We start from the raw sequence: 27847 nt of genomic DNA, 5'->3' as shown, positions 1-27847 counted from the left end.
GAGCCCCGAGTGCGAGGAGCCGCCGCCCCCCTGCGCAGGTGAGCGGTCAGCATCGCGGTCTCCTGCCTCGAAGTTCAGACCCCCCCAAATCTGCCCCCGACTCCAGGTCCTCTTGAGTCTCCTCCGTCTTTTCTTTCTCGGCCTTACCCGCCGCCACCCCCTACCCCCGTCCCGGTCTTTTCTCCTTCTGAACTTTCCCTCTCCCCTTGGGGTTTCTCTCTCTCCGCGCCCTCTTTTCTCTTCCGCCTCAGTCTCCCCTGAAGTTTCTCAGTCTCTTTCCCTCCGTCCGCGCTAAGTCTCTTAGTCTCTTACCCCTCATTACCCCCTGAGCTTCTTAGTCTCTCCTTCCTTAGTCCCCTCCCCAGGTCTTTCCCTCTCTTCCCCTCTGACCCCCCAAGTCTCTCAGTCTATCCCTCTTAGTCCCTCCCTCCAAGTTTCTTAGTCTCCTCCCCCCTCCAGCCCACCCCCACCTCCTTATTTCACCTCCGGTGCCCCTTCTAGTCTCTTAGTGTCTTCCCCCTTGGCCTTTCCCCACCCCGCTTCTTCCTCCAGCCTACCTTTCCCAGTCTCTTCTCACTGTGACCCACATTACCTTCTCTGGCCCACTTCTCCCGCCACCCCCAAGAGTCTTCTTCCTCCTGGGGTACCCATATCTTTTCCTCCTCAGACCTTTCCCTCTCACCTCCATCTCTTTGCCTCACCCCCCCTTCACTCTTGCCAACCTTCGTAGACTCCATTGTCTCTCTCACTCTCACCCTTGGGCTCAGGACGACTGGAGTGGGGCTCTCCCTTGACTGTGGCTTTCCTGCTCCTGCTTGTCTGGCTTCTTGAGAGGAGGGACTTGGGAGCCAGTGTTCTCTGGGGCAGCCACTTGGTTTCCTTTCTGTGAGATGAGGCCTGCTGAGGGCAGGACAGGGAGACTGACACAGGGAAGGGAGTGATAAGCTCCAGGCCCTGCCCTGGAGGAGGGGCCGGTCCTTGGGGAGACAAAGGCAGAGCCGGACAGTCACAATTACTGTGTGTTGTGATAGAGGTAACTCAGGGTGCTACAGGAGGCCACAGAAAAGAAGGGACTGGTGAGACTGGCTGGACGGGTGGCTTTTTTTGTCTAGGAAGGATGAGTAGGAGCTGACAGATGGAGAGTGGGAAGAAGGGCCTTCCCGGTGGAAGGAACAACACATGCAGATATGTGAAGGTGGGAACGTTGGAGGAATCATGAGGCATCTGTGTGATTTAGTGCAGATGTTTTGGGAGGGAGAGGGGCATGTCCAGGGCCTTGCATGGAAGCTCTAAGGGGCTTTCTTGCTGTTTTACACGCATGCGCACATGTGTGTGTCTATGCTGAGGGAGCAGACACTACCGTTAATACCCGCTTGAAAGGCAAGATGTTTCTGGAAAGGAAGCTTCGTTGTCTGACAGATGTGGTACTGGGTTCAGAGTTGTATAGAAACTGCAGTAGGGTTGTGTCCAACTTAGGGTGAGGGTCTAACCGTCAGTGCACAAGGCAAATGTTGCAAGGACTCGGGATTGCCTGAAGAACACACGAGTAATTTATGTACATATCCTGTGTAGTAACATGTACAGTACATATGGGAATGTTTGCTGCACCCTGCCACATAGACTTACTGGTGGTGGATGATGTTTGGAGTTGCTTGTACTGTTTAAGATGCTATGCTGTCTTTTTTTTTTTTTTTTTAAAGTTTGCCCAGCGTGTATCATTCTGTATAAATTAAATGAGACCACAGGACTCTAGTTCTGGGATTGGGATGATGAGGAGGCCGTGAAGGCTAATTGCTTACAGCAAGACCTTTTGTCAGACAAACCTAGCTTCGAGTCCTGGCTCTGCCTCTCCAAGTGGTGAGGCCTTGGAAAAGTTATTCAAGTCCTCTGTGGGGATGAGCACTTTCCTCATAGGTGTTTCTGGGGATTAAGTCCGATATTTGTAGAAGCCTGTAGCAGAATGCAAAGCACAGTCAGTGCTCGAGAATCAGTAGTTTTGGGGATTATTATTTGATTTAGGATTATCTTTTCTTTTTTTGTGTGTGTGTGTGGTTGGCTGGTACAGGGATCGAAACCTGGACTTGGTGTTATCATCACCATACTCTAACCAACTGAGCTAACAGGCCAGTCCTGTCCTTGATTTAGGATTATCTATTGCAGTGGTTCTCAACTGGGAGGTGATTGTGTCCCCTAGGAGACAGTTGGCAATGATGTTTGGAAACATTTTTGATTGTCACAAGTGGGTGGGAATGCTACCAGCATCTAGTGGGTGGAGGTGGAGGCCGGGATGCTGTTCAGCATCCTACAATGCCCAGGATAGTCCCCACACCACAAAGAACTATCCAGCGGAGAGGGAGAAACCCTGCTTCGTTGCTTGGGCATTATGTATAGTTTTGGCTTATCAGCTCTGTTGCAACTCATGAACAGCTGTGTGAGTTGTGCATTTTGATTTACTTTAATCTTTTTTTTTTTTTTTTCAAAGATGACCGGTAAGGGGATCTCAACCCTTGGCTTGGTGTTGTCAGCACCACGCTCAGCCAGTGAGCAAACCTGACATCCCTATATAGGGTCCGAACCCGTGGCCTTGGTGTTATCAGCACCGCACTCTACCGAGTGAACCACGGGCCGGCCCTACTTTAATCTTTTTGATGGTTAGCTTTTGTTGGGTCATCTACTGTTTGTTTCCATTAGAGGAAAACCTGCTCATCTCTCTCCCCCTACTGCCCTGATTTTTCTTCAAGATCTGTGGCCAGATGTCCTTAGCAGATCACCTTTCCCCTCTGGTTTCAGTTTTCATAAATTCAATGACTACTTTTAGCTGTGGGCCTGGCTTTCTACTAGACTGTGGGTATTAGGCATCTTCCAGGAGGAGGCAGGTGACTGGTCAGCAAATCCTGTCACAGAGCTGAGGCTCAGATGCCATTATGGGGTGCACTGTGGAGATCCCTAACACAGTCAGGGGAGGCTTCCTGGAGGAATTGGTGTCTGCACGGAGGCCTGAAGAACCCAGGAGGAGCTAGTCAGGCTTGAAGAGCTTAAGGGAAGGCAGAGGGAGCAGCCTGGCCAGGGCTGAGAGCAGTCAGGTGTAGCACGAGTGTTGAGCACTGTGCGAGTTGCAGCAAGGGATGAGGTGAGAGAGGCTTGGGGGCTTTGGTGAGAGTGAGAAGGCTTCCCCATAATTGCCCCACACCCACCTGACTTGGTGGTGACATGCTGTCCTTTCCATGACAAACCATGGTTTTCCCTTTACACACTGGTTTTATGGGTCCTTCTTTAGGAAGTTCTGCCTTACAATAGTCCCATCTGTGAGGTTTTTCCCAGATGAAGAAACTGAGGCTCAGTGGGGTTAGGTTGTTAGTCCAGGCCACACAGAGATTTCATTTTAGAGAGGTAAGATTCAAACCAAGCCATTCTGACTTCAGATCATGCTGTAACACTCACTCTCTCCCCCTGTTTTTCTAAGGGCTACTTCACTTTTTTTTTTTCTTTTTGGCAGCTGGCTGCTACAGGGATCAAACCCTGTACCTTGGTGCTATCAGCACCGTGCTTTAACCAAGTGAGCTAACTGGCCAGTCCTCCAATGGCTATTTCAAAATCTAGTCATTGATCTTTTCCTTTTTTCCTTTAAATCTGTGACCAATCCAGGAGATAAATCCTGAATGCGAGTGTTTGAGCCACCTTCCCAGACCTTGGCTAAGTGTCCCTAAGTTTCTTTTGTTTCCTAATTACTGAGTCCCCTGGGGTTGGACCAGAGTTGCCACTCCCCTTGGGAGAGTGTGGTTCTGAGGTCAGGAGGGGAGGCACCACCGGTGCCTCTAACTGAGGACCCTCCCCCAGGCTTTCCCAAACCATGGGAAAGTCCCAGCTTGTCGTCCTGTGTGGCGTGGTCTCTACTTTTCTGGCCTCAGTGGCCCCTTCTCCCAAATGAATGTCCCTGATACTTACCTTACCCGGGTGGTATTGGGTTCTGCAGCTGTCACAAACTGTTGGTCTTATTCAGAATTTGTGGGGTTGCCCTTACCATCACTCCATCCTTGGTTGCCCTTACCAACTCCCTTTCCAGATTTGGCCAAGAGTTGACTGTGCATTGTGGGAAGTTGGAGGTAGTTTGAACTGCCGGGCCCTTTAAGGAGCTGGGTGCTGGCTGGCCTGATGCTGGTAGCAGGATCTGCTGGTCCTGATGCTGGTGGCTCTGTTAAGCCTTGGGGCAGCTCAGGTGGCTGTCCCCAGAGGCCTCTGTGCCCTTGACCTCCATTTCTGTGTGCCTGGATGCCAGGGCAGATTAGGAGGGTTTGGCAGAGCAGGTTAAGAGGGTTTGGCAGATAAAGGTCCCACCCATGGGTTCCCTGGCAGGCTGAGCTGTGTTTGGATGGGTGGCAGCAGCAGCAGCAGCAGTAGTAGTGGGGATGGCCCTGTGGAGCTGCAGTTAGGCCCTGCCTGAGCTGGGTAAGGGGAAGGGACTGGTAGCCTCCTGAGGGGGACAGCCGATGTTGAAGGCCTTACAACAACACAGCAAATGAGAAACCAGAAGCAAGTGTGCAGAGCTGGTGGAGGGAGAGCGGTAGAGGTAGTTTTCGTTTTTAATGGCTTCCTTTCTCATTTACAATTTCCCCTTCTTCCGTTTGCAGCCAGAGTCATAGTTTTCAAACGGTCGCTAAAAACCAGTGGTAGTTACTTCCGTTTTCTTGAAGTTGCTGAAAGTTGCAAAGCATAAGGGTGATGGAGTGTGTGGTGCCTGCCCCTAGAGTATTTGAATGATTTGAGGAAGAGTACTTGAGTCACTTAGAAAAATCGGTAGAGTCTCTCTCCTATTTTTAGCACCATCACCCTTAAGATAGTGACTGTCTCCTACCCATTCCACTTGGAAGTGTCTGGACATGGTCTCAGGGACAGCCTAAAAGGGGCTCACACCTGCCAAGCACCTCCTGTATCAGGACCACCTATCTGCCTTAGCTCATTTTCACGGCAGCCCTCCCTGATGGCTGTGTCCCTGTTTCACAGATAAGGAAATGAGGCACAGAAAAGCTAAGTGCCTGGCCCAGGTTCATCCAGTTTGAGAGTGAGAACAAAACCCACCTCTCCTGATTTTTAGGGTTTCCAGCAAATTCTATTAAATTGGAATATGGGAGCTGAGAGTCAGGGCTTGAGGCTGGAGCGGATTGAGAATTTGTGGTGAGGGAAAGTTTTTTTTCTTGCTTTTCTTCATTTCTATATTTAATCTTCATTCTCTCTAGAGCCTGAGAACTGACGTTTATAGGGTGTTGACCACCACTCAGTTGCATTTGATCCTTTTAGCCTACTCTGATTTTCTGAGATGCAACCTGAGGTTGAGAGTTCAAGGAGCTGCCTGGGTTCTTGAGTCCAAGGCTTAAGTGGAGGCCCCTGGACACCAAACCCCATGCTAGCCAGCACCTTCCCATCTCCTTCTGGTGGCTCCCAACACAGTTGTCTGGGAAGTCAGCTTTGGGAGGGAAGACCAACCTATACCCTGAAGCAGGTGGTGAGGTTGTAGCAGAGGTAGGGACTTTTTGGGGTGGGGGCCGTAGCGTGCCTTAGACCACGCTCTAACCAGGTACCTTAGAAGTGAGTGGGTGAAGGCCGGCCCGTGGCTCACTCAGGAGAGTGCGGTGCTGATAACACCAAGGCCCCGGGTTCGGATCCTATATAGGGATGGCCGGTTTGCTCACTGGCTGAGCGTGGTGCTGACAACACCAAGTCAAGGGTTAAGATCCCCTTACCGGTCATCTTTAAAAAAAAAAAAAAAAAGAAGTGAGTGGGTGGGATTGAGATGTGAGAATTACCACCTCCTGTCAAGAGACCAGGACAAGTTGTCTAGAATGGTCAGAATCCTGACTCTGCCTCTTGGTTGCTATATGGTTCTGACCCTCTGGACCCCTCTTCCAAATGGAACTCTGTCATCAAATGGGGATAATAAGAATTCTTCACCTTGTTGTCTTGATGTGGAGTGGAGAAAAGGTGCCTTAAAGTGTAGATACATGGGTTCTCTACAGATGTTGGCTTGGCCTTGTCCCTATTCTGCTGCCCCTCCCATTGTTGGGGGGTGGGGTGCTTACTTAGCTCAGGGATATTGGTCATGAGGGATGGGGAACGAGTAACCTGGGCGACCTCCCCAAGGCAGATTCTTGAGCTTTGTCATGCCAGCTGGTGCCTTGTCAGCTCTGGGGTGGCTGAGACATAGTGCAAGGCCTGAGCCTGGCCCCACCACAGTAGCGCTTGGGAGGCTTTTGTGTTTTTGGTAACAGTTTTTATTGAGATATAATTCATATGTCATACGATTTATCCATTTAAAATGCACAATTCGTTGGTTGTTAGTATACTCACAATGTTGTGGAACTGTCACCACAATTGATTTTAGAACTTTTAAAAAATCACCCTCAAAGGGAAATCCTGTACCTGTTAGCAGTCACTACCTGTGTTCCTCCCATCCCCCCACCTCTACTCTAGTCTACCTTCTGTCTCTCTGCATTTGCCTATTCTGGGCATTTTACATCATTGGAACCATACCACTGTGTGTTTCTTTATTTACTTGGTTTGGGTGGCTTTTTGACCTGACTGGCATCCTTACTGCCATGTGAAACCAGTCTCCCACATAGAAGAGGCTTTGTGCTCACCGCTTCAAGCTTCTCCTCATTGCTTCTCATGGGATGGGCTTAGGCCGGAAATTGGCAGAATCATGATTAATTTGGTGGTTGCTCCTTGAGATTATTCTGGTCCCAGGTACACCAGATCAGGAAATCCTCCTCCCCCCATTAGTGTGCTTTGGCTGGTGAGTCACCTTTGCTGAGCCTCTGTTTTCTCATCTGTGACACAGGCACTGGTTAGTCTGTCACATTCCTCATTATTAAATGGCATAGAAGTAGGGAAGCGTTCCTTGAGGTCTAGCATTTGGGCAAAAGTGGGAAGTTACGGCCTTGCACAGGGAGGTTCTCCAAGTAAGAAGGGGACACTGTATTTCCTTGTGAAGGAGTGTTGCTTTTGTCCTCATCCAACACGTGGGAGAACACACATTCAACACCTGGTTCAGCCCTGAAGGCTAACCTGTTCCTCCCTAGCCTGCCGTGGATGATCTTGTGTCTCCTCTTACCTCGTGATTTAGGGAGCCCCTGAGAGTGGCTGGAAGGGGATGGGACCAGGCGGTGGGAGTGATTTTACTTTATTGATGCCCTGACAAGTACGTTAGCCTCCTGCCTCAGAGGGGCAGGGCCTTTGAAAACATGGTGGTTTGGAGACAGGTGTCTTTCAGCTAATATTGTATTTATTGCCATAGTGCTATGTTCTCTGCTAGGTGCTTGAGGTAACCTAGTGAGGAAGGTTTTAGAAGGAATGAGAGTCATTCAGTCTAATCCTGTGTACCACAAGCACGTGGTTACTGTCTTTACTATGTCATAGAGATACTTCCAGACAGTGGTAAGTACAGTGCAGGTTGGAATGCACATCCCAGGGAGATGCAACAAAGCAGTGCACAAAGCGGGACTGGAGGCTGCTTGGGTCAGGCTGGTTGGGGGAGGCCCCTCTGTTAGGTGATCGTTTGGCAGCAGACCCAAAGGATGAGAAGAAATCAGTTATTGGGACAGAGTTGCTGAGGTGGACCTGAGTTTAGCGTGTTCTGGAAGCAGGCCAGTGTGGCCAGAGCAAGTGCAGATCATGGCATAAGCGAGACTGGAGGAACCAGGGTAGGATTTTGAGGTGGTATTTGAGAACAATGGAGGGCCACTGAGGGTCCTGAGGGGCTCATTTTCACTTCAGCAAGCTCCATCTGTATGCCTGTGGAGGACAGGATGGAGAGAGGCATAGGGAGGCCTGGGGGATTGAAGGGGGTGGGTTATGTTTGCCTGGATCTGGGCCAAGGAGGGATGGGGAAGCCCCTGAGAAGCCCCTAGATTTCTGGTGGTGTGGGGTTGGAGGAGAGCCTAGGCCTCTGAGTGGTTGAGAGTCACACAGTGATTGGCGTGTGGTGGGCTGTACTGTCATGTCTAGGATCATGAGGGGTGTGAGGTCCGTAGCCTTCTACACTTAATCCAGAAGGGGTCTGTTGAGTAAGTGCTAGATACTGGGGACAAGGTGGACTCTGAGCATATTGTCCAGCCAAGTCCCCCTGAGGACCAGAAAGGGTCAGCTGGAAATGAAAAGCTTTGCAGGATGAGAGCCAGGTCAGAGATGGCCATAGCCAGAGCTGTTCCCTCAGGTAGAGTGAGTGCTAGAGCCACGGGACTGAGCTAACTCAGTCATTCTGTAAGCATCTGTTGGCGCAGGCTGGGGACAATGCTGCTGCATTCTGAGAATTCACCTTCTAGGAGCTGAGTGCTGGTCCCACTGCTCACTAGTCCCCACATCTGGGCGTGGGCAGTTACCGTGATGTGCCTGTTTCCTCACCTGTGAAATGGGGCCAGCAATTCCTTCCTTGGTGGAGTGGTTATGAGAGTTAGTTGAGGTACTGGCCATGAAATCCTTAGAAGGGTGGTTGGCACAGTGGAGGTGCTGGGGCACCACAGTTGTTGGTGTCATTGTCGTCATCCGAGGTGTCCAGGAAATGCCCTCATTTATGAAAACCCAAGAGGCCTGGACATCCAGCACTGTGCCCAGGGAGCAGCCATGTGTTGCAGGGACCTTGGGGGGCCACAGGAGACACTGTATGAAGGAAACACTCCCCAGATGCTGGCTACAGGAGCCCAGGGAGACTGGAGCCCACTGTGGGTGTGGTGGTACTGGGCATGGCCCTCTGGGGGCAGTGGGATCACATCTCTGATCTGGAGGTTAGTCAGTGAGCTGAAAGGACAGGGCAGGGTTGAGAGAACCTGGTGTGCAGACTTGGAGGGGGCTGCATGTCACTCAGTGGGTAGAGGGTGGGCTCAGCCAGAGGAAAGGTTGGGAGTGGGCAGGGGCTGAGCCTCTGGGTCCTGATTGTGAAGATCAGGGAGCCACTGCAGGGCTTTCAGCCAGAGTGGACGTGAGGTGCTCAAGTTTGTGCTTTAGAATGATTATTGGGAAAAGCAGACTGGGTTGGGGGGTTATGGGGTGAGTCTCTGTGTGCTGTGGACTAGGACCTGGAAGCCCCAAGGAGAGGGTGGGGACTCTCAAGTGCCTTTCCCCTCTACCCCCACTCCACCTCAGGCCTTGAGTCTGCTGCTGTCTCCTCCAGCTCTGTCATGCCTTCTCTGGTTACTGAACTCTTTCCTCCACTTCACTTTGAGTTGTTTTTGGCCAGGGTTTAGGAACTGACAGTATCCCCTTGTCAGTATTGTTGTAGATTTAATTGTTGAGGCAGCCTGGGAGCAATGTTGTGGCCAAGCCGACCTGAACTGAGCCTTAGGGTGGTCATCTTGGCAGGCAGAGGGTGGATGAGCAGGGAGATGAAGGAGGCTCTCACGTTGATTCTGGCACCAAGGCTTAGCTTAGCTTCAGGAAGGGATGGAAGCCCAGGTGGCCATAGACCTGCCTGAGGTCATGCATGAGGCAGGTCCTAACCCTACTTTGTTTTAGCCCCACATTGCTTCCCTGAGCATGAAATTCTCTTCCCTGGGCCTGGAGCTACATCTGTGGTTATTTCTTTCCTGGGGCCTGCAGGCATTTTGGTAGCAGGTCACAGGGGCTTGGGAGACAGTGGAAGCCTGTGCAGAGGAGATGGCTGGATCTTGTGGGAGTGGGAGGGGGACAGCCTGTGAAAGAGGCACTTGAGGACTTCCCTATTGGCCCTACTCTGTCCTCCCCAGTGACTTGGGAACAGCAGCAATCTCTGCCTCAGGTGTTTGTGAGAGTCTCAGGAGGTAGGTAACAAGCATATGCTCTGGTCAGCGCCTTGCCTATAGGAAAGGCTCCATAAATGCTGTCCTTTGGGACCAGATGGCCTTAGAGGCACTGGGCACTGGGCTTTGGTTGCCTCTGCTCATTCTGTGTGATGGCGTCAGAATGACTTTCTTTGGGAGGCAGTTGTGAACTTTGACGTTGTGTACACAGTGCATGTGCGGAGCCCTGGAGCACAGTGTCTGAGCACACAGGTGTGGTCTACAGTCGACAGTGTGTGGAAGCCTTGAAGGGTTCTTCTGAGTAGTTAGTACAGGCCAGGGAGTTAAAACAGAATTGCCTGGCATCTAGGTAATGCTCCATGTGTGCTGCTTCTACTGCTGGTCAGTTACCTGTGCCGTGGTGGGGATGGGCTGCAGCCAGGCTGAGAAGCCAGCCCCAGATGGGGACTGCGTCAGAGCTGGGTGTTGATAGCTCACTTTATTCTTCCTCTGCTGAGGCTGTTTGTCCTGTACTGAGTTGCTTGGGTCCCCTCCCCCACCCAACTTTTCCTCTTCCCTGTCCCATGCCTGGGAGCTGCTGGGTGGTGAGAGGATGATTGGGTTGTGTTTGTGTGTGTGGTGTCCAGGCAGCGGCCACAGCCTGGAGACTTCCTTTCTTCCTTCTACCACCGCCCCTATTCTCATATGCTGGCTTGGGTGGTTCACTGGGCCGGGCAGCAGCTGTGCGCTGGAGGTCATGGAGTGTTTAAAGTTGTTCAGCTAATACAAATGGAAGAGAATCTGAAGCCAGAAGCTCAGTGGAGACAGGGAGCACAGGCCTTCATGGGGAACAGGGACTGAGGTTACTCTGCACCATGTCTGGGCTCTCCTTGCAGGCCCTGTGTGGTCCACACCAGAGGGCATCACCAGGCCTGGCGCTGAGAGTTGGGCAAAAGTGACCTCAGATGTTAAGTGACTCCTGAACTACTGGGGTGGGTGGCTTGGAGGCTAGAGACTGAAGGAGATGGGTAGAATGGAGGGAAACTGGTGGGGTCTGGGGCTGTCTGGGAGCACTGAGCATGTGTGATGGAGGTGCTGAGCCCAGGGTAGCCCTGGGCTGAGAGTGAGGAGCCAGGTCTGGGGGCCCAAGAGGGGGTGCAGGTTTGTGGGGGAGAGGCTATGCCTGAGGTGGGTGCTTAGCTACTGTGGTCAGTGCCTTGTCTGGTGGGGGCTCCCCAGACATATCTGACACAGCTTTGAGTGTGTCCTGTGCTCCCAGGGCGCCATGTTTTGGAAGTTTGACCTACACACAAGCTCGCACCTGGACACGCTGCTGGAGCGGGAGGACCTGAGCCTGCCCGAGCTGCTGGACGAGGAGGACGTGTTGCAGGAGTGCAAGGTGGTCAATCGCAAGCTGCTGGACTTCCTGCTGCAGCCGCCTCACCTGCAGGCCATGGTGGCCTGGGTAACCCAGGAGCCACCAGCCAGCGGTGAGGAGCGGTTGCGCTACAGGTGAGTCCCCCAACCCCCAGTACCCCAAACTCTGGTTCTTGGGCCATCCCATGCCGTCTTGGCATCTCACATACACCTTTGGTAAAGGTATAAGCCTCATAGTTGCCCTGAGGTGCAGTTGATGTGAGTAAATCTGGTTTGGGGATGAGGAAACCAATGCAGGGAGCTGCCAGGCCCCAGCACAGGGTCACACAGCTTGCCTGGGTGTAGACCACACCTGTGCTCCAGACCACTTCACCATACGGCTTTTTAAAAAGCTTTTTATTATGGAATTATCCAGATATAACTAAAATGGGAGAAGGGCTGATTGGTTAGCTCAGTTAGTTAGAGCATGGCCTTGTAACACCAAGGTCAAGCGTTTAGATCCTTATACTGGCCAGCTGCCAAAATAAATAAATAAATAAGCAGGTAGATAGGTAGCCAGCTGCCAAAATAGAATAGATGGACACAAATATAGATGAGACTAGTAGAATGAATCTCATGGTCGCTCCCAGCTTTAACAAGGAGCAATGTTTTGCCAATCTTGCTTCGTTTGCTAACTGTCACCCTAACTTTTTTCTAGTGTTTTTGTTTTCCAGTTGAAATCTTTATTGGAGTGATTGTAGAATCATACGGAGTTGTAGGAGATAATAGAAAAACCCTGAGTACACTTTGCTTGGTTTCCCCAGTGGTGACATGTTGAAAAACTGTAGTGGGCATCGCAACCAGGGTGGTGACATCAATACAGTCCACCTGTCAAAATGAGGTTCCCCAGGTTTACTTGTATTTGTTTGTTTGTGTGCATGCATATTAAGTTCATCTCCTTCGTAGGTTTGTGTGTCTCCTATCACAGCAACATCCTGAACTTCCATACCACAAAGATCTCTCCTATGCCTGTTCATAACCACACCCACCTCCCTCCCACCCCATCCCTGACCCTTGGCAACCACTAATCTGTCCTCCATTTATACAATTTTGTCACTTGAAAAGTCTTCTGAAATGAATCATATGATAGGTAGCTTTTTGGGATTGGCTTTTCTCAGCATAATTCTCTGGAAATTCATCCAAGCTGTTTCATGTCTTTTTCTTTTCATTGAGATTAAATAGCGAGGTCCCTCCCAATTGATCTGAGTCCAAGTGCTCCCCCTTGCATTGCAGGATGACCTGCAGGGCTCCTGGTGTGTTTTAAAGCAAATTCCCTAATTCCAGACAGCATCTTTTTCACCTGTGATCCTGTTAATTTCTTTTTTTGTATTGTAAACCTCAAGGGGGCAGTGGCTGCATCTGCCCACCCACACATGTCCGGTGCTGGGCAGAGCGCCTGGTGTGGAGGCAGCTTTGTTCATGTGCAGGCCAGAGGTGCCTGCTGTGCCCTGTGTGTGACGGAGGGTGCGCCCCAGGGGCTGGCCATGGGGGAGACAGAACCCAGAGGCAGGGCTGTGTCCGGGTTTTTGGGAAGTGTCTGCTCCAGTCTCTGCTGCCCCTCACGGGCCCCTCCTCCCATTGGCCATGTGTCTGTGCCCTTCCTGTCTGTCCTCTCAGTTTGTTGGCAGTGCCCTCTGCCCAGCCCCTCTTGCCCTAATGGGTATACGTGCCACTTCTTGCCTCGCTGTGCATCTGCTTGGCTGGTCCCTGCTGCCGCTGATAGCACCTCTGGCAGGGCGAGCAGAGTATCCCTCATGCTCCTTGATGTTCATCTGTACACCCCCACCCCGTGTGTCTTCTCTTCCTCCTCTGCTCTGATCTTTCTGTACCTAGGGCCTTTGTCTTGCCTACCCACCCTCATTTGTCCAGTGTCTACCGGGCTGTGGACTAGGCCGTAGCTCACAGCTAGCTTGGGGACTCTGTGGGAGCCTCCATTTTTATATCTGCACCCTGCTGGCCCGTGTGGTCCCTTCCCTGCCTGAAGGAGCCCACTTTCCAGGGTCCTGCACAGTTACAGGTCAGACCTAGAGATTGTGGTCCTGTGGGGTTTGGGGGACATGCTGGGCAGGGCAGCTCTTGTCCTGGGGGCTGTCAGGCACCATGTGAGTGTTTGAAGGAGGGAGGCAGATGAGGTTAGAGATTTGGAAAGGTTGTGGGGGTGGAGTGGGGAGAGGAGCTTGGATAGTGACCCAGGAGAGAGGCAGCCTGAGCTGGGGCAGTGCACAATGCTGCATTTGAGGATAGCAAGGAGATAGGAGAGACAGGAAAATGCAGTATCTTCAGGACCAGGCTTGAGCTCAGACATTGTCTTGGGGGAGGGGGGGAGCCATGGTACATTCTGAGCAAGGAGGGGATAGCTGGGTGTTAGGAGGAGGAGGAGGAAGCCTGGCCCTCTTTTCCTCCTTGCCCCTATCCCTGTGGTGCCTCTTCGTGAGCCTGGTGCAAGGATGAGGTGGAGCCTCCTGCCCCCTCAGAGCCCCTGCCTGCCCACGCTTGCCTCCCAGGTACCCCAGTGTGGCCTGCGAGATCCTGACCTCGGACGTGCCCCAGATCAATGATGCCCTGGGCGCAGATGAGTCCCTCTTGAACCGGCTCTATGGCTTCCTGCAGAGCGGCAGCAGCCTCAACCCGCTGCTTGCCAGCTTCTTCAGTAAGGTCATGGGCATCCTCATCAACCGCAAAACAGACCAGGTGCCTGCCCTTCCCTCAGCTTCCTCAGGTGGGGGACGTGGGCCCATGGTCCCTGTGCTGTGACATGGCCCTCTGTGCCCCTAGCTCGTGTCCTTCCTGCGGAAGAAGGATGACTTTGTGGACCTGCTGCTGCAGCACATCGGCACCTCAGCTATCATGGACCTCCTGCTGCGCCTGCTCACCTGTGTGGAGCGGCCCCAGCTGCGGCAGGACGTCGTCAACGTGAGGAGGGCCCACTCCCCTAGGGCTGGAGGTGGGGGAGGTCCCAATGGAGGCAGGTTAGGAACCTAACAGAGCCCTGCCTTCTTGTCCTCAGTGGCTCAATGAGGAGAAGATAATCCAGCGGCTGATTGAACAGATCCACCCGTCAAAGGACGACAATGTGAGTGCCTGGGCTATTATCCTTCCTCAGCCTCCTCCCTTCAGATCAATGCTCCTCACCCCACCACTCCCCTGTTGTATAAAAGATGAAGTGGGGGTTAGCTCAGTTGGTTAGAGTGTGGTGTTATAACACCAAAGGTCAAGGGTTTGGATCCCCATACCACCAAAAAAAAAAAAAAAAAAGGATGAAGTGTTTACACACGAAAGGTTTCTTTTGTTAACCAAGGATTTGGCACGTGATCCTTGAGGAGTCTAGTCTGATGAGGCTTTGGAGGGGTCCCCTGCCATTGCCCCCAGCCCTGGGATCACTTCCTTCTTTGCTACCTTTGTCTCTGCTGACTTTTGTGGCCTAGTGGCTCTTTCTTCATTTCTTCCTAGTTGATCCCCTGCTTGTCCTTCAGAGATTACACCTATGGATTACACCTGTGCCCTCCCCCGGCCCCCAAGCTCCCTATCCTCACCAATAGGTTGTGCGGCCCTGCATCCATGTGTTATCCTGGCCTCAGGTCTCAGCATAAAGCCTGGTGCAGAGTGAGTGAGTGTAGAGAGCCTTAGACCCCTGAGGCCACCAGAAGCAGCATGTCCCAGTGCCGGCTTTGGCCTCTGATAGCCCGTGGGTGAAAGAGGGAAGATATAGCTTGGGCTCACACAGTGTGGGCCATGGGCAATCAGTTCTAGCACCCAAGCCAGGCCTGTCCCTGGAGGGTGATGACCATTCAGCCCTTTTTTTTTTTTTCCTTTTTGTCTTTTTTTTACTGACTGGTAACGGGATCGCAACCCTCGGTGTCGTGCCCGCACCGGGGACCGGCAACAGGATCGCAACCCCCGGTGTTGTGCCCGCACTGCGCTCAGCCAGTGAGCGGGAACCGGTCTCCACATGGGATCCGAACCCTCAGCGGGAGCGCCGCCGTGCTCCCAAGCGGCGCACTCTCCAGTGCGCCCCTGGGCTGGCCCCTATTCAGCCCTTTTTGACAGAGGGGAAAGAGTGTCTCCTATGAGCTGTGGGGCAGTGAGGAGCCCTGAAGTGCAGCCTGGAGTCCCTAAAGGGTTTGGGGGCCACAAGGCTGAGCTCTAGCAGCTGCCTGATGGGATAGACCAGAGCTCTGCTTGTGCTTCTCTCTTTTTTTTCTTTTGTGACAGCTTTATTGAGATATAAGTTATATACCATACAACCCATTCACTTAAGTTTATAATTTAGTGGCTTTTAGTATATTCACAGTGTCACATAACTGTCACCACCTTCAATTTAGAATATTTTTCATCCCTCCAAAAAAGAAACTCTGTGCCCATTAAGCAGTTCCTCCCAAATTCCTCTTCCCCTCAGTCTGTGGCAGCCACCAGACTACTCACTGTCTCTATGGATTTGCCTGTTCTGGATATTTCATATAAATGGGATCATATGACATGTGATCATCTGTGTCTGATTTCTTCTCCTTAGCATTATAGTTTCAAGTTTCATTTATGTGGTTGTGTTTATTAGTGCTTCATTCCTTTTCATGGCTTTGTAATAGCCCATTGTATAGATAGACCATGTTTTTTTTTTTTTAAAAGATGACCGGTAAGGGGATCTTAACCCTTGACTTGGTGTTGTCAGCACCACGCTCAGCCAGTGAGCGAACCGGCCATCCCTATGTGGGATCCGAACCCGAGGCCTTGGTGTTATCAGCACCGCACTCTCCCGAGTGAGCCACGGGCCGGCCCTAGATAGACCATGTTTTGCTTATCCATTCACTAGCTGAAGGGTGTCTGGGTTGGTGTGAACAGTGCTGTGATGTGTGTACAGGTTTTGTGTGGATGTCTCCTTTTCTGGGAAGCCTTCCTTGGTTCCCGTTCTCTCCACCATCTGTCCCCTCTAGTCCTGACACAAGGCTGTGGAGGGCTCAGCGGCCTGACCAGGTTCTCCCCTGTCTCTCCCCTGCTCCCTAGCAACATTCCAATGCATCCCAGTCCCTGTGCGACATCATCCGCCTGGGCCGGGACCAGATGACCCAAGTTCAGGACAGCCCAGAGCCCTACCAGCTGTTAGCCACTCTGGAGAGGTAGGTTTGCAGGATGGGTGCCAAGGCCCAGGGAGGGGGGAGCAGTCCTGGGGGGTTCCTGGGTCCTTGCCCTTCATCTTGACACTTACCTGTATCCTCTAGGCAGGAGACGATCGAGCAGCTCCTGAGCAACATGTTCGAGGGGGAGCAGAGCCAGTCTGTCATTGTCAGTGGGATTCAGGTGCTGCTGACCCTGCTGGAACCCAGGAGGCCAAGGTGAGGGGCCACTGGCCACAGGTTGTGTATGCCGACCCTCCCTTGGGGCTCCACCACCCCTTGGAGCCTCAGAGGAAGGTTGCAGTGTCTATTATGCAAGGCCCCTGGTATAGCTGCCTCCACTTTGTTTCCTTTCATGGTGGTCGTTCTGGTGCTGGAAGATGAGTCATCCTGTTCTATTTGACAAGTGAGGAACCTGAGGCTGAGTCCATTGCCCACAGCTAGTGGGTGGAGGGGCAGGGTTTGATGCTGTCTGACTCCAGGGCTTGGCCCTCACTGTGCGGCTCACTCTACCCTAATACTCTCTTGCCCATGTCCCCCATAGAGGACCAGGTACACTGTAGCCAGCTGGACTCCCCACTCCCATCCTGGTCTCTGCCCCACTCATCTGACCTGTCCAAAGGGCTCCAGATAAGAGCAGGCCCTGAGAGCAGACAGTTCCTTGCTCTGGATGTGCTCTGTGTGCACACTTGGTGTGCATGGAGTACAAGTGCATCTTGGAGCTCACTGTGCCCTTGGCCTTGGCCTCTGCTGCAGGTCTGAGTCTGTGGCCATGAACAACTTCTTCAGCAGTGTAGATGGGCAGCAGGAACTCTTGGCCCAGGGGAACCTGGAGAGCACCATGTCCAGTGAGGGTACCCTGCATGCCCTGCGCCCACGGCTTGGCAACTTTCATCAGCTCCTTCTTGAACCACCCAAGGTCAGGGGCATATGGGTCGCTGTCCTAGGGGGAGGTGGGGGGTGACAGGAAGGGTGGTCCTCTGGAATGAACCTCCCCTGCACCTGCAGCTGGAGCCACTGCTGATGACGTGGGGCAGCCTGGCTCCACCACTGGGCAACATGCGGCTTCACGTGGTCAAGCTCCTGGCCAGCGCCCTGAGTGCCAACGATGTGGCCCTGACACAGGAGCTCCTGGCACTGGATGTGCCCAACACTATGCTGGTGCGGGGACTGGCTGGGGAGTGGGAGGAGATGAGGGTGTGGGAGCCAGGCCTCTGTGGTGCCAGCCTGTGTTCCCCCAGGACCTCTTCTTCCACTATGTCTTCAACAACTTCCTGCATGCCCAAGTGGAGGTGTGTATTAGCACCATGCTGAGCTCAGGGCCCCCTCCCGACAGCATACCCGAGACACCCATCCAGAACCCCGTCGTGAAACATGTGAGCTGGGCTCCCTGATTGCCTCCCTCTGGGGCTTGTCTTCCCCAGATGCTTACCCTTCGCCCTTCCTTCCGCCACCATTTGTTGGGCAATGTCAGGTGCTGGTGCCTGGGCTGGGTGTGGGAGACACTGCTGGGGAGTACGTGCAGAGAGGCAGCAAAGGCCATGACTTGAGTGGGCAGTGGGAGAGAGGATGCTGGAGAGTGGGAGGCAGGGGTGGGGACAGACCAGTAAGCTTGAGAGGCTGTGCTTGCACGTGTACATATGCCACATGCTCCTGGTAGAAAGACCAGAGACTTGGATGGCAGTCTGAGGGGGTGAGGGCCCAGCCAGGGCCCACCCTGTCCCTGACAAGCCTGGGGCCTGGTAAAGCACATGCTAAAGTAAGACCCCAGGCCAACCCTCTCTTGCCTTCCCATAGCTACTGCAGCACTGCCGCCTGGTGGAGCGTATTCTGACATCCTGGGAGGAGAATGATCACGTGCAGTGAGTGCCTGCTGGCCTTTGGGCCACTGAGGGGGGAGGGAGGGGTGGCGTGGAGGGGAGGGATAAGGCCGGGGCTCTGGCACCCCTGACATCCAGTCCTAGTGCTGAGCTGCAGCCTCCACTCTGCCTAGGTCCAGGGGTGGCCCGCGGAAAGGTTACATGGGCCACCTGACGAGAGTAGCCAACGCCCTAGTGCAGAATGCGGAGAAGGGGCCTAATGCCGAGCAGCTGGGGCAGCTGCTGAAGGGTGAGGTCTGGGGCTGGCCTGTGGGGGGTGGGCCGAGGGTGGGGAATGGAGGCCGAGGAGTGCCTCATGTGCTTGCCCTCTTCCTACCTGAACAGAGCTGCCAGGTGAGCAGCAGGAGCACTGGGAGGCATTTGTGTCTGGACCTCTTGCAGAGACCAACAAGAAGAACATGGTGGATCTGGTGAGGCCCCCAGCTTCCTTGGAGGGGTACTTGAAGCAGCTACTCCTACCTCATCTCTCCTGCTTCTCTCCCTCTTGGTTCAGTCTCAGCTTCCATCTCATCGTTGCCTTCCCCATCCTTGTTTTGGGGGCTCTGGCAGGCCCTGATGCCCATGTTCCCACCTCAGGTGAATACCCACCACCTGCACTCCTCCAGCGATGATGAGGATGACCGGCTCAAGGAGTTCAACTTCCCTGAGGAGGCTGTGCTGCAGCAGGTGGGCCTGGGGCTGTGTTGGGCTGTGCCAGAGGTGTGGACCTCATCCTGCCCAGCTCCCTCTGGTCCCTGACCCCTGCCTGCTCCCAACCCCCATAGGCCTTCATGGACTTCCAGATGCAGCGCATGACCTCTGCTTTCATCGACCACTTTGGCTTCAATGACGAGGAGTTTGGGGAGCAGGAAGAAAGTGTGAAGTGAGTGTTCGCTGTGTGAGGCTGGGGCTCTGTCTTGCCTTCCTGTCTGCAGTGGGCCTGCGTGCATCTTTCTCCCATGCTTACCTGTTTGTCCATCACAGCCCAGCCTAAAGTCCCTACCTCTCCTGGGCATGCCCTATTATGGCCTTGTGTGTTCACCTCCTGTTAGGCCACAACCTGGCTCTGCAGTCTCTCCTTGGTGGCGAGAGTGAGGCACAAACACTTCTGTGCTGAGAATGCCAAGCAGGTTCCCACCCCTGGAGCTCAGACTTGGGGGGCCCCTCGGTGAGGAAGTGTGCAGGGGAGCTGGGTCAGACCGCAAGGCTTGTAAGTCCCGGAATGCAGGAATTGATGGTGGGCAGAGCTGGGCTACCACTGAATGCTCTCTGGGGCCTAGTCAGGAGTCGGTGAGCACACGAGTCCACCTCTCCTGTCTCCAGAGGTCTTTGGCTGACGAGACTTATGTCAGCAATGAGTTCTGCTCTTTTGTATTTGTTGTCTAACAACATTTTAACATTAATCATCTCTTGGTGTCATGGTCATGAACTTTTTTCTTTGTTTTCTAAATTTACTGCCACAAGCATCTGTTGCTTTTACAATCAGAGAGAAAATTAAAATTTATTAACATTTTTATTTTTATTCTTATTTTTACTAACATTTACAAAATTAATTGCATGAGCAACCTTGTGACAGCAGAGAGGCAGCAAAGGGAAGACAGCATGGGAGTATAGGTGGGGAGATGGGGTCAGGAGGTGGGAGTGGAATGGAGCCGTGGCAGGGCTGTGGCCGGGGGGACAACTCTGTGGAAGGCAGGGCCCGATACAGTGACAGTGGTTCCTTTACCTTCTATCCACCTGGGGACCTCGGTTCTGAGTATGGTTCTACCACTAACCAACTCGGCCTGGGACAGATCACATATGTGGCCTCAGTCTCATCATGCTGTGCTAGCCTGTCTGCCCCAGAGGTGGGCACAGCAGGCCCCTGCCCCAAGGCCCTGAGGGAGAGGCTTAGTGAACAACGCAAAATGTGAGGTCTTGAGAGAGGTGACTTGTGAGGAAGAAGTCCATGTCACTGGGAAAAAGTCGAAGAACACTGCCACCAGAGGGCAGGATATGGAGGCGTCCTGCAGACAGACTGTGGGGGAACAGATGGAGATGACATGGGTGGCTGAGGGGTGAGCTGGGGACAGGAAGCATGGGGCTTGCGGTCCTTGCTTGTGTCATCACTGTGGGCACTCTGGGCTATAATCCCATTGCACGCCACAACCACCCGTTGCTGCCAGGCTCCTGAGCCCATTTACAGCCAGGGAGACAGGCCCAGGACATTGCCGGTCAACTTGGGAGCTAGATTACTGCCCGTGGCTGCCCATGGTCCCTGCACAGCACAACTTACAGGGCACATGATGAGCTACAGTCAGCTGTAGCCCCTCTGTGCTTACAGCTGGACAAAGGTACCTTAGATTTGAATGTGAGGTCCTGTGTTTGCTGCTTCTCTGTCCAACACGTGGGCCTCACACACCTCTGGTCATTGTTGGTCAGAAGCCCATACTGAGACCCCTGGAGAGGATGCTCAAGGGAAAACCTGACCCTATCATGGGGAGAGGAGGGACTGACTGACTGGTAGATGCTGTTGGGATGGTAGCTGCCCTTTTGGGATGAAACTGTTACTTCCTTTTCCACCAAGATAAATTCCAGTGCGGTTAAAAACTTTAAATGAGAAAAAATAAATAAACACATGAAGAATTCTAGAATAGAATACGGATGAATATTTTTATAATCTTGGAGCTGAAGATGCTGCTCTGCAGGGCTCCTGTCGCAGGAGAAGCTGAGTCAGCTGAGAGGTGGCCAGTGTAGTATGAACCAGTTGTGTGCCATGGGTGTGGGCCTCAGCTTCTCTCTGCATTTATATTTAGGAAAGAGATAAGGACACTTACCTTCTAGGGTGTTGTGAGAACCAAGTGTGTGAGTAATGTCTGTCATGCGCTTGGAACAGTGTCTGGCAGCAAGTCAGCATTCAGGAATTAACTATTACTTACTCATCTTTGTGGCAGAATGTTTCATGAATTTGAGAGACAGGTGATCATTTGGGGAGTGTCTCTAACATGTGGGACAGAGCATGGACCTCTTGCATAGACACAAAGTGCTCTTACCCTGTAACAAGAGAAAGACCAACATCCAAAAGAAAAATTGGGCAAAGGACACAGAACAGGCAGTAAACTGTAAAGAAGTTGTAGGTTTTGTTGGTAGTATAAATTGACAGGTTGGTTTTAGCAATATGTGTTGGTATTTAAAATGTAGAGATTTAATTCCTTAATCCAGGAATTATATTTCTGTGAGGCTGTTTGAAAGAGAACTGAGCAAAGGCGCATGCACACGGATGTTCCAGTCAGCTTTTTACAGCAGCGGAAGGTTGCAACAAGAGCTGGTTAAGTGTATGTGCCAGTGATATGCTGCACCTTAGGACAAGCTGAGTGACCTCATGCTGAGGAGTTCAGATAATTAAACCTCATTTGGGTCCTACCCTGATGTCGGGAATGGCGAGGCCCTGGCAGGAGGGTTTTGTTTGAGCTCCAAAGATTATTCTTTTGCCCATAATTTAGAACTTCAGCCCTGGGTGTAGGCGTCTTGAGGTTAGGAAATGGGCTTTATTGTGCTTAGCTCCATGCTCTGGTCATGTCTGGCTAGTAGTTTTTGTTGAGTCAGTGAACCATGTTGGTGCTTGGCTAGGTCTTGCCAGTTGTTTTCCAGAAGGGTAGCACCCACCTGGTCCATCTCACCTTCAGCTCTGCATATTCTCACCAAAACAAGGAGGTCAGCCACAAAACCAAACATACCCTGATTTTAGCAAACAGAAAGGTCTCACTTGCATATTTTCTCTGATTTCTACTTAAGTTACACATGGCTGCTAGTATAATTGGAGGCTTCTCACAGTATGGAGACAGGGTAGGTGCTGAACAGGTGTACTGTTTGAGCCTTGTTTTCTGCAGTAGCTTATGTTGTACAAAGTGACTATGAACACTGAATTGGCCCAACCTGAATCATTGCACCTAGAGGAAATAATGTCCTTAGATATGAACGTCTCACATAAGTTATAACTTAAAATCTTCAAAACCACTCATCGAGGTAGATTCTGTTTCCTTGATTTTACAAATGAGAAGACAATATTCAGAAGTATTAACTGACTTGCCTGACAGGTGCCAGAGTGGGGTTCAGGCCTGTCTGACTGGCCCAGAGCTGGAGCTTCCTGCATGGCCTGTGCCCTTCGTCCTTGTCCTCTGGGCACCTGTAGGAGGCTGAGACCAGAGGACAGAGCGTGACCTGGTTCAGCCTCAGCTGGGAACGTGTGCATGCATTGGGCAGCTCTGCAAATGTCCACGAGTGACCATAGAGCTCTGCAAGTAATGATTTAAAGATTACAGATACATTTTAGGGAGTAGGTGAATTTTTAGATACAGAATTTGAGTAATGAAGGTCAGCTGTGTGTTAACTGAGCAAAAGAGATGAGGAGGCTGTGGCCTTGTCCTGTGCTGCTTCCATGTGCTCCCTGTCTCACTGTGCCTCCACCTTCTCTCCTAGTGCGCCTTTTGACAAGACAGCCAACATCACCTTCTCCCTCAATGCTGATGACGAGAATGTGAGTGCTGCCCCGTGCCCTGGTCTGGCGGGTGGAGGGGTGAGGGAACCATGGGTAGTGCCGCCCATTCTCCTGCCCCTGCACCCTGTAGCCTAACGCCAACCTGCTCGAGATATGCTACAAGGACCGCATCCAGCAGTTTGATGATGATGAGGAAGAGGACGAAGAGGAGGGACCGGGCTCAGGGGAGTCAGATGGTGAGGATGGTGCCTGGCAGGGCAGCCAGCTGGCCAGGGGTGCCCACCTGGGCCAGCCCCCTGGTGTCCGGTGAGTCCCTCTCAGCCTTCCTTCTCCAGGCTCCTACTGCATGGTGGGGCCTCGGGGGTCAGGCTGAAGTGAATGAGAAAAATAAAATATATTGGTGTGTGTATTAGTTGGGGGTGGTTTCAATTTTGAGTGATTGAAATCTAATTCAAATGAGTTACGTTATGTGTTAGTCTATTTTCTGTTGCTTATAACAGAGTACCTGTAACCAGATAATTTGTGAAGAAATGATATTTATTGCTTACTGTTTTGGAGGCTGGAAAGTCCAAAGTTCAGGGAACACATCTGGTGAGGGCCTTGTTGGTGGGTGCTGCATTCACAGCAATGCAGGGTGTCACATGGCAAAATGGCTGAGCAAGAGAGTAACCTCTTCACTTGCTCTCCTTTTAAAGCCATCAGAACCATGCCCATTACTCCATGAATGTATCAGTCCATTCACAAGGGCATAGTACTCACAATCTAATTACTTCTTCAAGGCCCCAGCTTTCAATTACCGTAATAGGATTTCCCACCCTCTTAACAGTTACAGTGGGGATTAAGCTTCAGTGAGTTTTGGGGGACATTCAACACACACAGCAAACTAAAAAAAGGAAAAAATACCTTATGTATGGCTAGAAGAGTGAGTGGGTCCTTCCTCCAGGCATAGCTTGTTACAGGTGCATTCAGAAAGTATCTTTGTCTCTCTTTCTTCATCCCTCGACTCTGCTTTCCCCCGTGTTAGCTCTCAAAAGGAGGGTAAGATGGTCCCAAACAGCTTCTTTTTCCCCTAATTCTAGTCAAATGAGAAATGATGACAACCCTCTAGAATCAGGCTGTGATTAGCTCTTTGTATGTTTTTCTCTAGTACTGGCCAGCCCCAGAATTGCTGTCATTAAATGGATTCATGCCATGTAGATTTGCCAGCATGAACACAAAGTCACGGCCTACAGCTTTGAGCTTTGCCCCGTGACTTTTGATTTGGGGGTTAGGGTGTTTTGCGTTGACTTTAGTTTTGATGTGTAACATGCATACAGACTTGTGTACAGATCTTAAGTCGGCGGCCAAATGGACACCCCTTTGTCAGCACCCAGGTCCAGGGGCAGGACCATACCAGTACCCATTGTGCCCTCTGCCGGCCACCTTCTTCCCTCTCAAGGGTTCCTCACTTTTTGCCTTGTAGATCAGTTTTGCCTCTTTTTCCACTTTGTATAATCAGACGGTATCTCCTTTTGTGTCTGATCTCTTGCTCAGCACTCCTCTTATGAGATTCATCCCTCTTGTCGATGTGTTTGGATTTCAGTTGTTCTTGTTGCTGTGTGAAGGGTGTACCGTTATGTGACTTGGTTCGTTTGCTGGTTCTACAGTTGATGGACCTTTGGGCAGGTTCCTGTTCTTTGCCATTGTGAGGAAGGCTGCTGTGAACATCCTTGCACATGTTGTTGGCTTGTGAATCTGTGTCTCATTGCCAAATCCAATGTCATGGTTTACTTGTGTTCTTTTTCTAAGAGTTTTATAGTGTTAACGCTTACATTTAGGTTTTTGATCCATTTTGAACTAATTTTTGTATGTGGTATGAGGTAGGGGTCCAACTTCATTCCTTTGCATGTGGATAACTAGTTGTCCCAGCATCATTTGTTGAAGAGATTGTCCTTTCTCCATTGAATGGAGATCGTTTGTTGTGAGTATGTGGAAAATCAACTTTGCTGAACTTATTTGTAAGTTCTGATAGTTGTAGTGGATTCTTTAGGATTTTCTACATGAAAAATCACATCATCTGTGAGTAGTTTTACTTCTTCCTTTCCAATCTGGATGCCTTTTATTTCTGTTTCTTGCCCTGTTTCCCTGACTTTAATCTCCAGTGTTGAACAAATGTGGCAAGAGCAGACATCCTTGTCTCGTTCCTGATCTTAGGGAGAAACATCCAGCCTTTCACCATTTAAGTGTGTCATTAATTGTGGGTTTTTGTAGATGCCTTTTATCAGGTTGAGGGAGTTCCCTCTGTTCCTTGGTTGTTGAATGTTTTAGTTTAATTTTAGCTATATATAGATGTATTACTTTCTGTTTAAAGTAGTCATTAACACTGTTTTAAACAATGGTACACATTCAGGATTTTAGAAATAGTATAGTTTGCTTAACCCTTCCTCAGTTGATGGATATTTCGGTTATTTGGATATTCTTCATGGTCATGGGTCACATGTTACTCTGTTCAGCCAGTACTTTTGGAGCAGCTATGGGTGCCAGGTGTTGTTTCTCAGGGCTGAGGATAGGACAGTAACAAAAGTCAACTGCCCTTAACTTCTCGGAATTTCTAGCTGGAAGAAGAGTAAAGTAAACCCTTCCATTCAGAGGATGGTTCAGGTGGTGGAAAGGCCTGTGAGATAGACAGTGCTGGTGATAGCTGGGAGGTACCGGCCAGGACAGCTGGGAGGTTACTTGAGAGCTGGTGAGCTTGTCTGTCTGTCCTTGCCACCACCAAGGCTTGGCACATTTCCAAGTTGTACAGTGAGGTGGGGACAATTGTAGTGCTTGGTGTTGCGTTCAGTCCTTGCCCACTCTCATTCCCATTGTGTTACCAGGGACTCCCTCAGCTGCTGGCCTTTCCGAGTGTCTTCACATACCAGGATTCCCTGGATCCCTCTCTGACCTGCTGTCCATGGCTTCCCTGCTGGCTTCTTCCCCCTTGTCCCTTTTGTCATCATCTGTTGCTTCACTCACAGACAAGACTCACCTCCAGCAGGCTTCTGCCACAGGCTGGCCCTGTGCTGCAGAGAAAGAGGGTGTGAGGGTGGTCTTTCCCAGCACAGCTAGCTAATAAGACAGTCTCTGGGGCAGGAGTGGAGGCAGCACCGACAGTGAGGACGAAGAGGAGGAGGATGAGGATGAGGAGGATGACAATGAGGAGGGCAACAGCCGGGCAGCCTGCAGAGCGGCTGGGCCCCCCTCCTATTCCAGCCCCAGCCCTCAACCTCCAGGTGAGTGAACGGGTGGACATGGGGTGATCAGGTGCACATGGGGTGGTCTGCCTGCTACCAAGCTCGCTCACTATCCCTGCTTCCCTACCTCTATCCCAGGCCCCAGCTGGATGGCCACCTTTGACCCAGTGCCTATGGACACCACAACTAGCCCCCGAATCTTTGGGGAGGAAGAGCTGCACTCTGGGCCCCTAGCCCCACAGGGACTCCTTGACATGCCCCAGGACCTCCCTGCCCAGAGCCTGACCAGCTCTCTGGCTAGTGATGCTCTGCAGCTCAGGTGAGGACAGGATGGCTGGGGATTGCTCTGGTATCCTGAGGCTGGGAGGCATTCACTTGGTCCCGGTCTTCTCTTTGGCTCAAGTGCTGACCCTAGCTGCCCCCTCTGGTTGCTTCTCTTACCTCCCAGGTCTCAGGACCCCACACCCCCCTCAGCACCTCAGGAATCCACAGATGGCAGCAAAGTAGTGGAGCCCTCAGGTGAGCCTCTTTCCATGCCCTACCTACCACTGGCCATGGGTGCTGCCTCAGGCTGTGTAGGCACAGAGAGCAGCCTGGCCAGGTCTGGGCAGTGGCTGAGACATGGCCTGTCTCTTCCCTCCATAGCCCCCTGCCAGGCCTTGGTCAGTGTTGGGGACCTCCAGGCCACCATCCACGGGATGCACTCCACCCCCAGCTCCTTGGACAGGTGACCAGTGGGGATAGTAGCTGCTGGGCCAGGTCCCATCTGGGGCTGTGTAGGGGTGAGGGTGGTGCCAGGAGAAGCCCTCTCTCTTCCTCCCTGTTGAGATGGGCCTGGGTTTGTCTTGTTCTCCTTGAGGGACCCCCAGGCCCAGCCTCATGTTGTGCTCCACCCCTGTGCCCTAAGGGCTGTTTCTTCTTTTAGTAAGTATATGTGAAGGTGGTAGGACGGCCTGGAGTGCACAGGGCCCCTTGCAGATATGGGGGTCGAGAAGGGCTTCACAGAGGGTGTAAAGGATCCGGAGGGGCAGAAGTGTGCAAAGCACCACATGTGAGGCCTCAGCCTGCTGACTGAGTGGCTCCTGTAAGGACCAGCCCCTGGGGGTGGACATGAGGCACAAAAGAGTTGTTGCTTGTCCTGCCCAGTCCTACCACACTCTGCATCCTCATGGGCATCCATGTGGTCACTGAGGACATACTTGGGGTTCGGCCTCCATCCTCACTCTTGCCCTGGCGGGGGTCGGGGGGTGGTGGTGGGTTCTCTCCTGGTGGTGACAGGCGGTACGCTCACGTGAGGTGGCTTTGGTGGGGCTGGGGTGTGAGAGCCTCATGAAGGGTGACAGGTGGGGGGTGGATGCCAACAGCCACACTGGTCTCTTGCCCACAGTGCAACCAGAGACCCCTCTACCTCTGTCCCAGCCTCTGGGGCCCACCAGCCCCCCCAGACCACAGAGTGGGAGAAGAGCCCAGAGTCCTTGGGTCTTCCCCAAAGCCAGAGGTGAGCAGCAAGGTGGCCATGCAGGGTGGGGTGGGGTGGGGCTGCTGGGGCGGGAAGTGACTCCTGGGTGTCCCCTCTCTCCCTTGACAGTGCCCAGGCCCTTGAGCCTCCTCTGATGCCCAATGGCTCTGCCCCAGGAGGGCCCACATCCCCGGGCTCCCAGTGAGTATGTTTGCAGCCTGGGGCGGTCGGGGAGAGGGCGGCAGGCGGGAAGGATTGGGGCTGGAGCTGCTGGACCCTCACATGGTATCTTCTTCTGTTCCCAGGTAGCTGCCTAGTCTCAGCAGCTGTGGCCAAATCCTCCGTCCTCCCCATGAATCCCCAGGGTGGGGACAGAGCGGGTCCCACAAGGGCCCCCATTACCCCTATCACCATATTGTCCCTACGTTTTCTCCTCTGGACTCCCAGGAGGCTGGTGCCAAGGAGATAGGCCCCCATTCACCCCCATTTGCACTGAGAAGTGGAATTATGGAGCTTTGCCTCCTAGAATAAAGATATAGAAAGTCAAATAAAGGGAGAGAGAGAGATACA

General features: G+C 52.2%; 1 protein-coding gene across 2 annotated transcripts; it reads left to right on the top strand.

Moving 5' to 3' along the window:
* PPP6R1 (protein phosphatase 6, regulatory subunit 1) lies at positions 1 to 27847 on the top strand. 2 transcript variants are annotated; one of them, XM_008577956.1, is made up of 24 exons: positions 2 to 38; positions 11023 to 11255; positions 13664 to 13850; positions 13935 to 14072; positions 14167 to 14232; positions 16158 to 16270; positions 16373 to 16486; positions 17024 to 17186; positions 17276 to 17428; positions 17509 to 17643; positions 18065 to 18129; positions 18261 to 18376; positions 18472 to 18557; positions 18724 to 18813; positions 18912 to 19009; positions 22585 to 22642; positions 22734 to 22909; positions 25718 to 25857; positions 25957 to 26137; positions 26267 to 26337; positions 26464 to 26545; positions 27206 to 27316; positions 27407 to 27478; positions 27583 to 27847. In XM_008577956.1, exons 2-24 carry the CDS (start codon positions 11029 to 11031, stop codon positions 27584 to 27586), a joined length of 2646 nt encoding a protein of 881 aa, XP_008576178.1. In that variant the 5' UTR covers positions 2 to 38; positions 11023 to 11028; the 3' UTR covers positions 27587 to 27847. The 2 variants fall into 2 exon arrangements, with proteins under 2 accessions (XP_008576179.1, XP_008576178.1); XM_008577957.1 differs by lacking the exon at positions 27583 to 27847 and having other exon boundaries at positions 1 to 38; positions 27407 to 27482.

This window comes from Galeopterus variegatus, unplaced genomic scaffold, assembly GCF_000696425.1.
Source record: "Galeopterus variegatus unplaced genomic scaffold, G_variegatus-3.0.2 Scaffold1608, whole genome shotgun sequence".
In the NCBI taxonomy this organism is placed as follows: Eukaryota; Metazoa; Chordata; class Mammalia; order Dermoptera; family Cynocephalidae; genus Galeopterus; species Galeopterus variegatus.
This window is presented reverse-complemented; position numbering and strand designations above follow the sequence as displayed.

Bases quoted from the DNA above. Each gene is read 5' to 3' on its own strand.
- PPP6R1 (XM_008577956.1), top strand. From the start codon at position 11,029: ATGTTTTGGAAGTTTGACCTACACACAAGCTCGCACCTGGACACGCTG. The intron at 16,487-17,023 runs GTGAGGGGCCAC...CCTCTGCTGCAG, and splicing joins CTGGAACCCAGGAGGCCAAG to GTCTGAGTCTGTGGCCATGA. The intron at 18,130-18,260 runs GTGAGTGCCTGC...CACTCTGCCTAG, and splicing joins GAGGAGAATGATCACGTGCA to GTCCAGGGGTGGCCCGCGGA.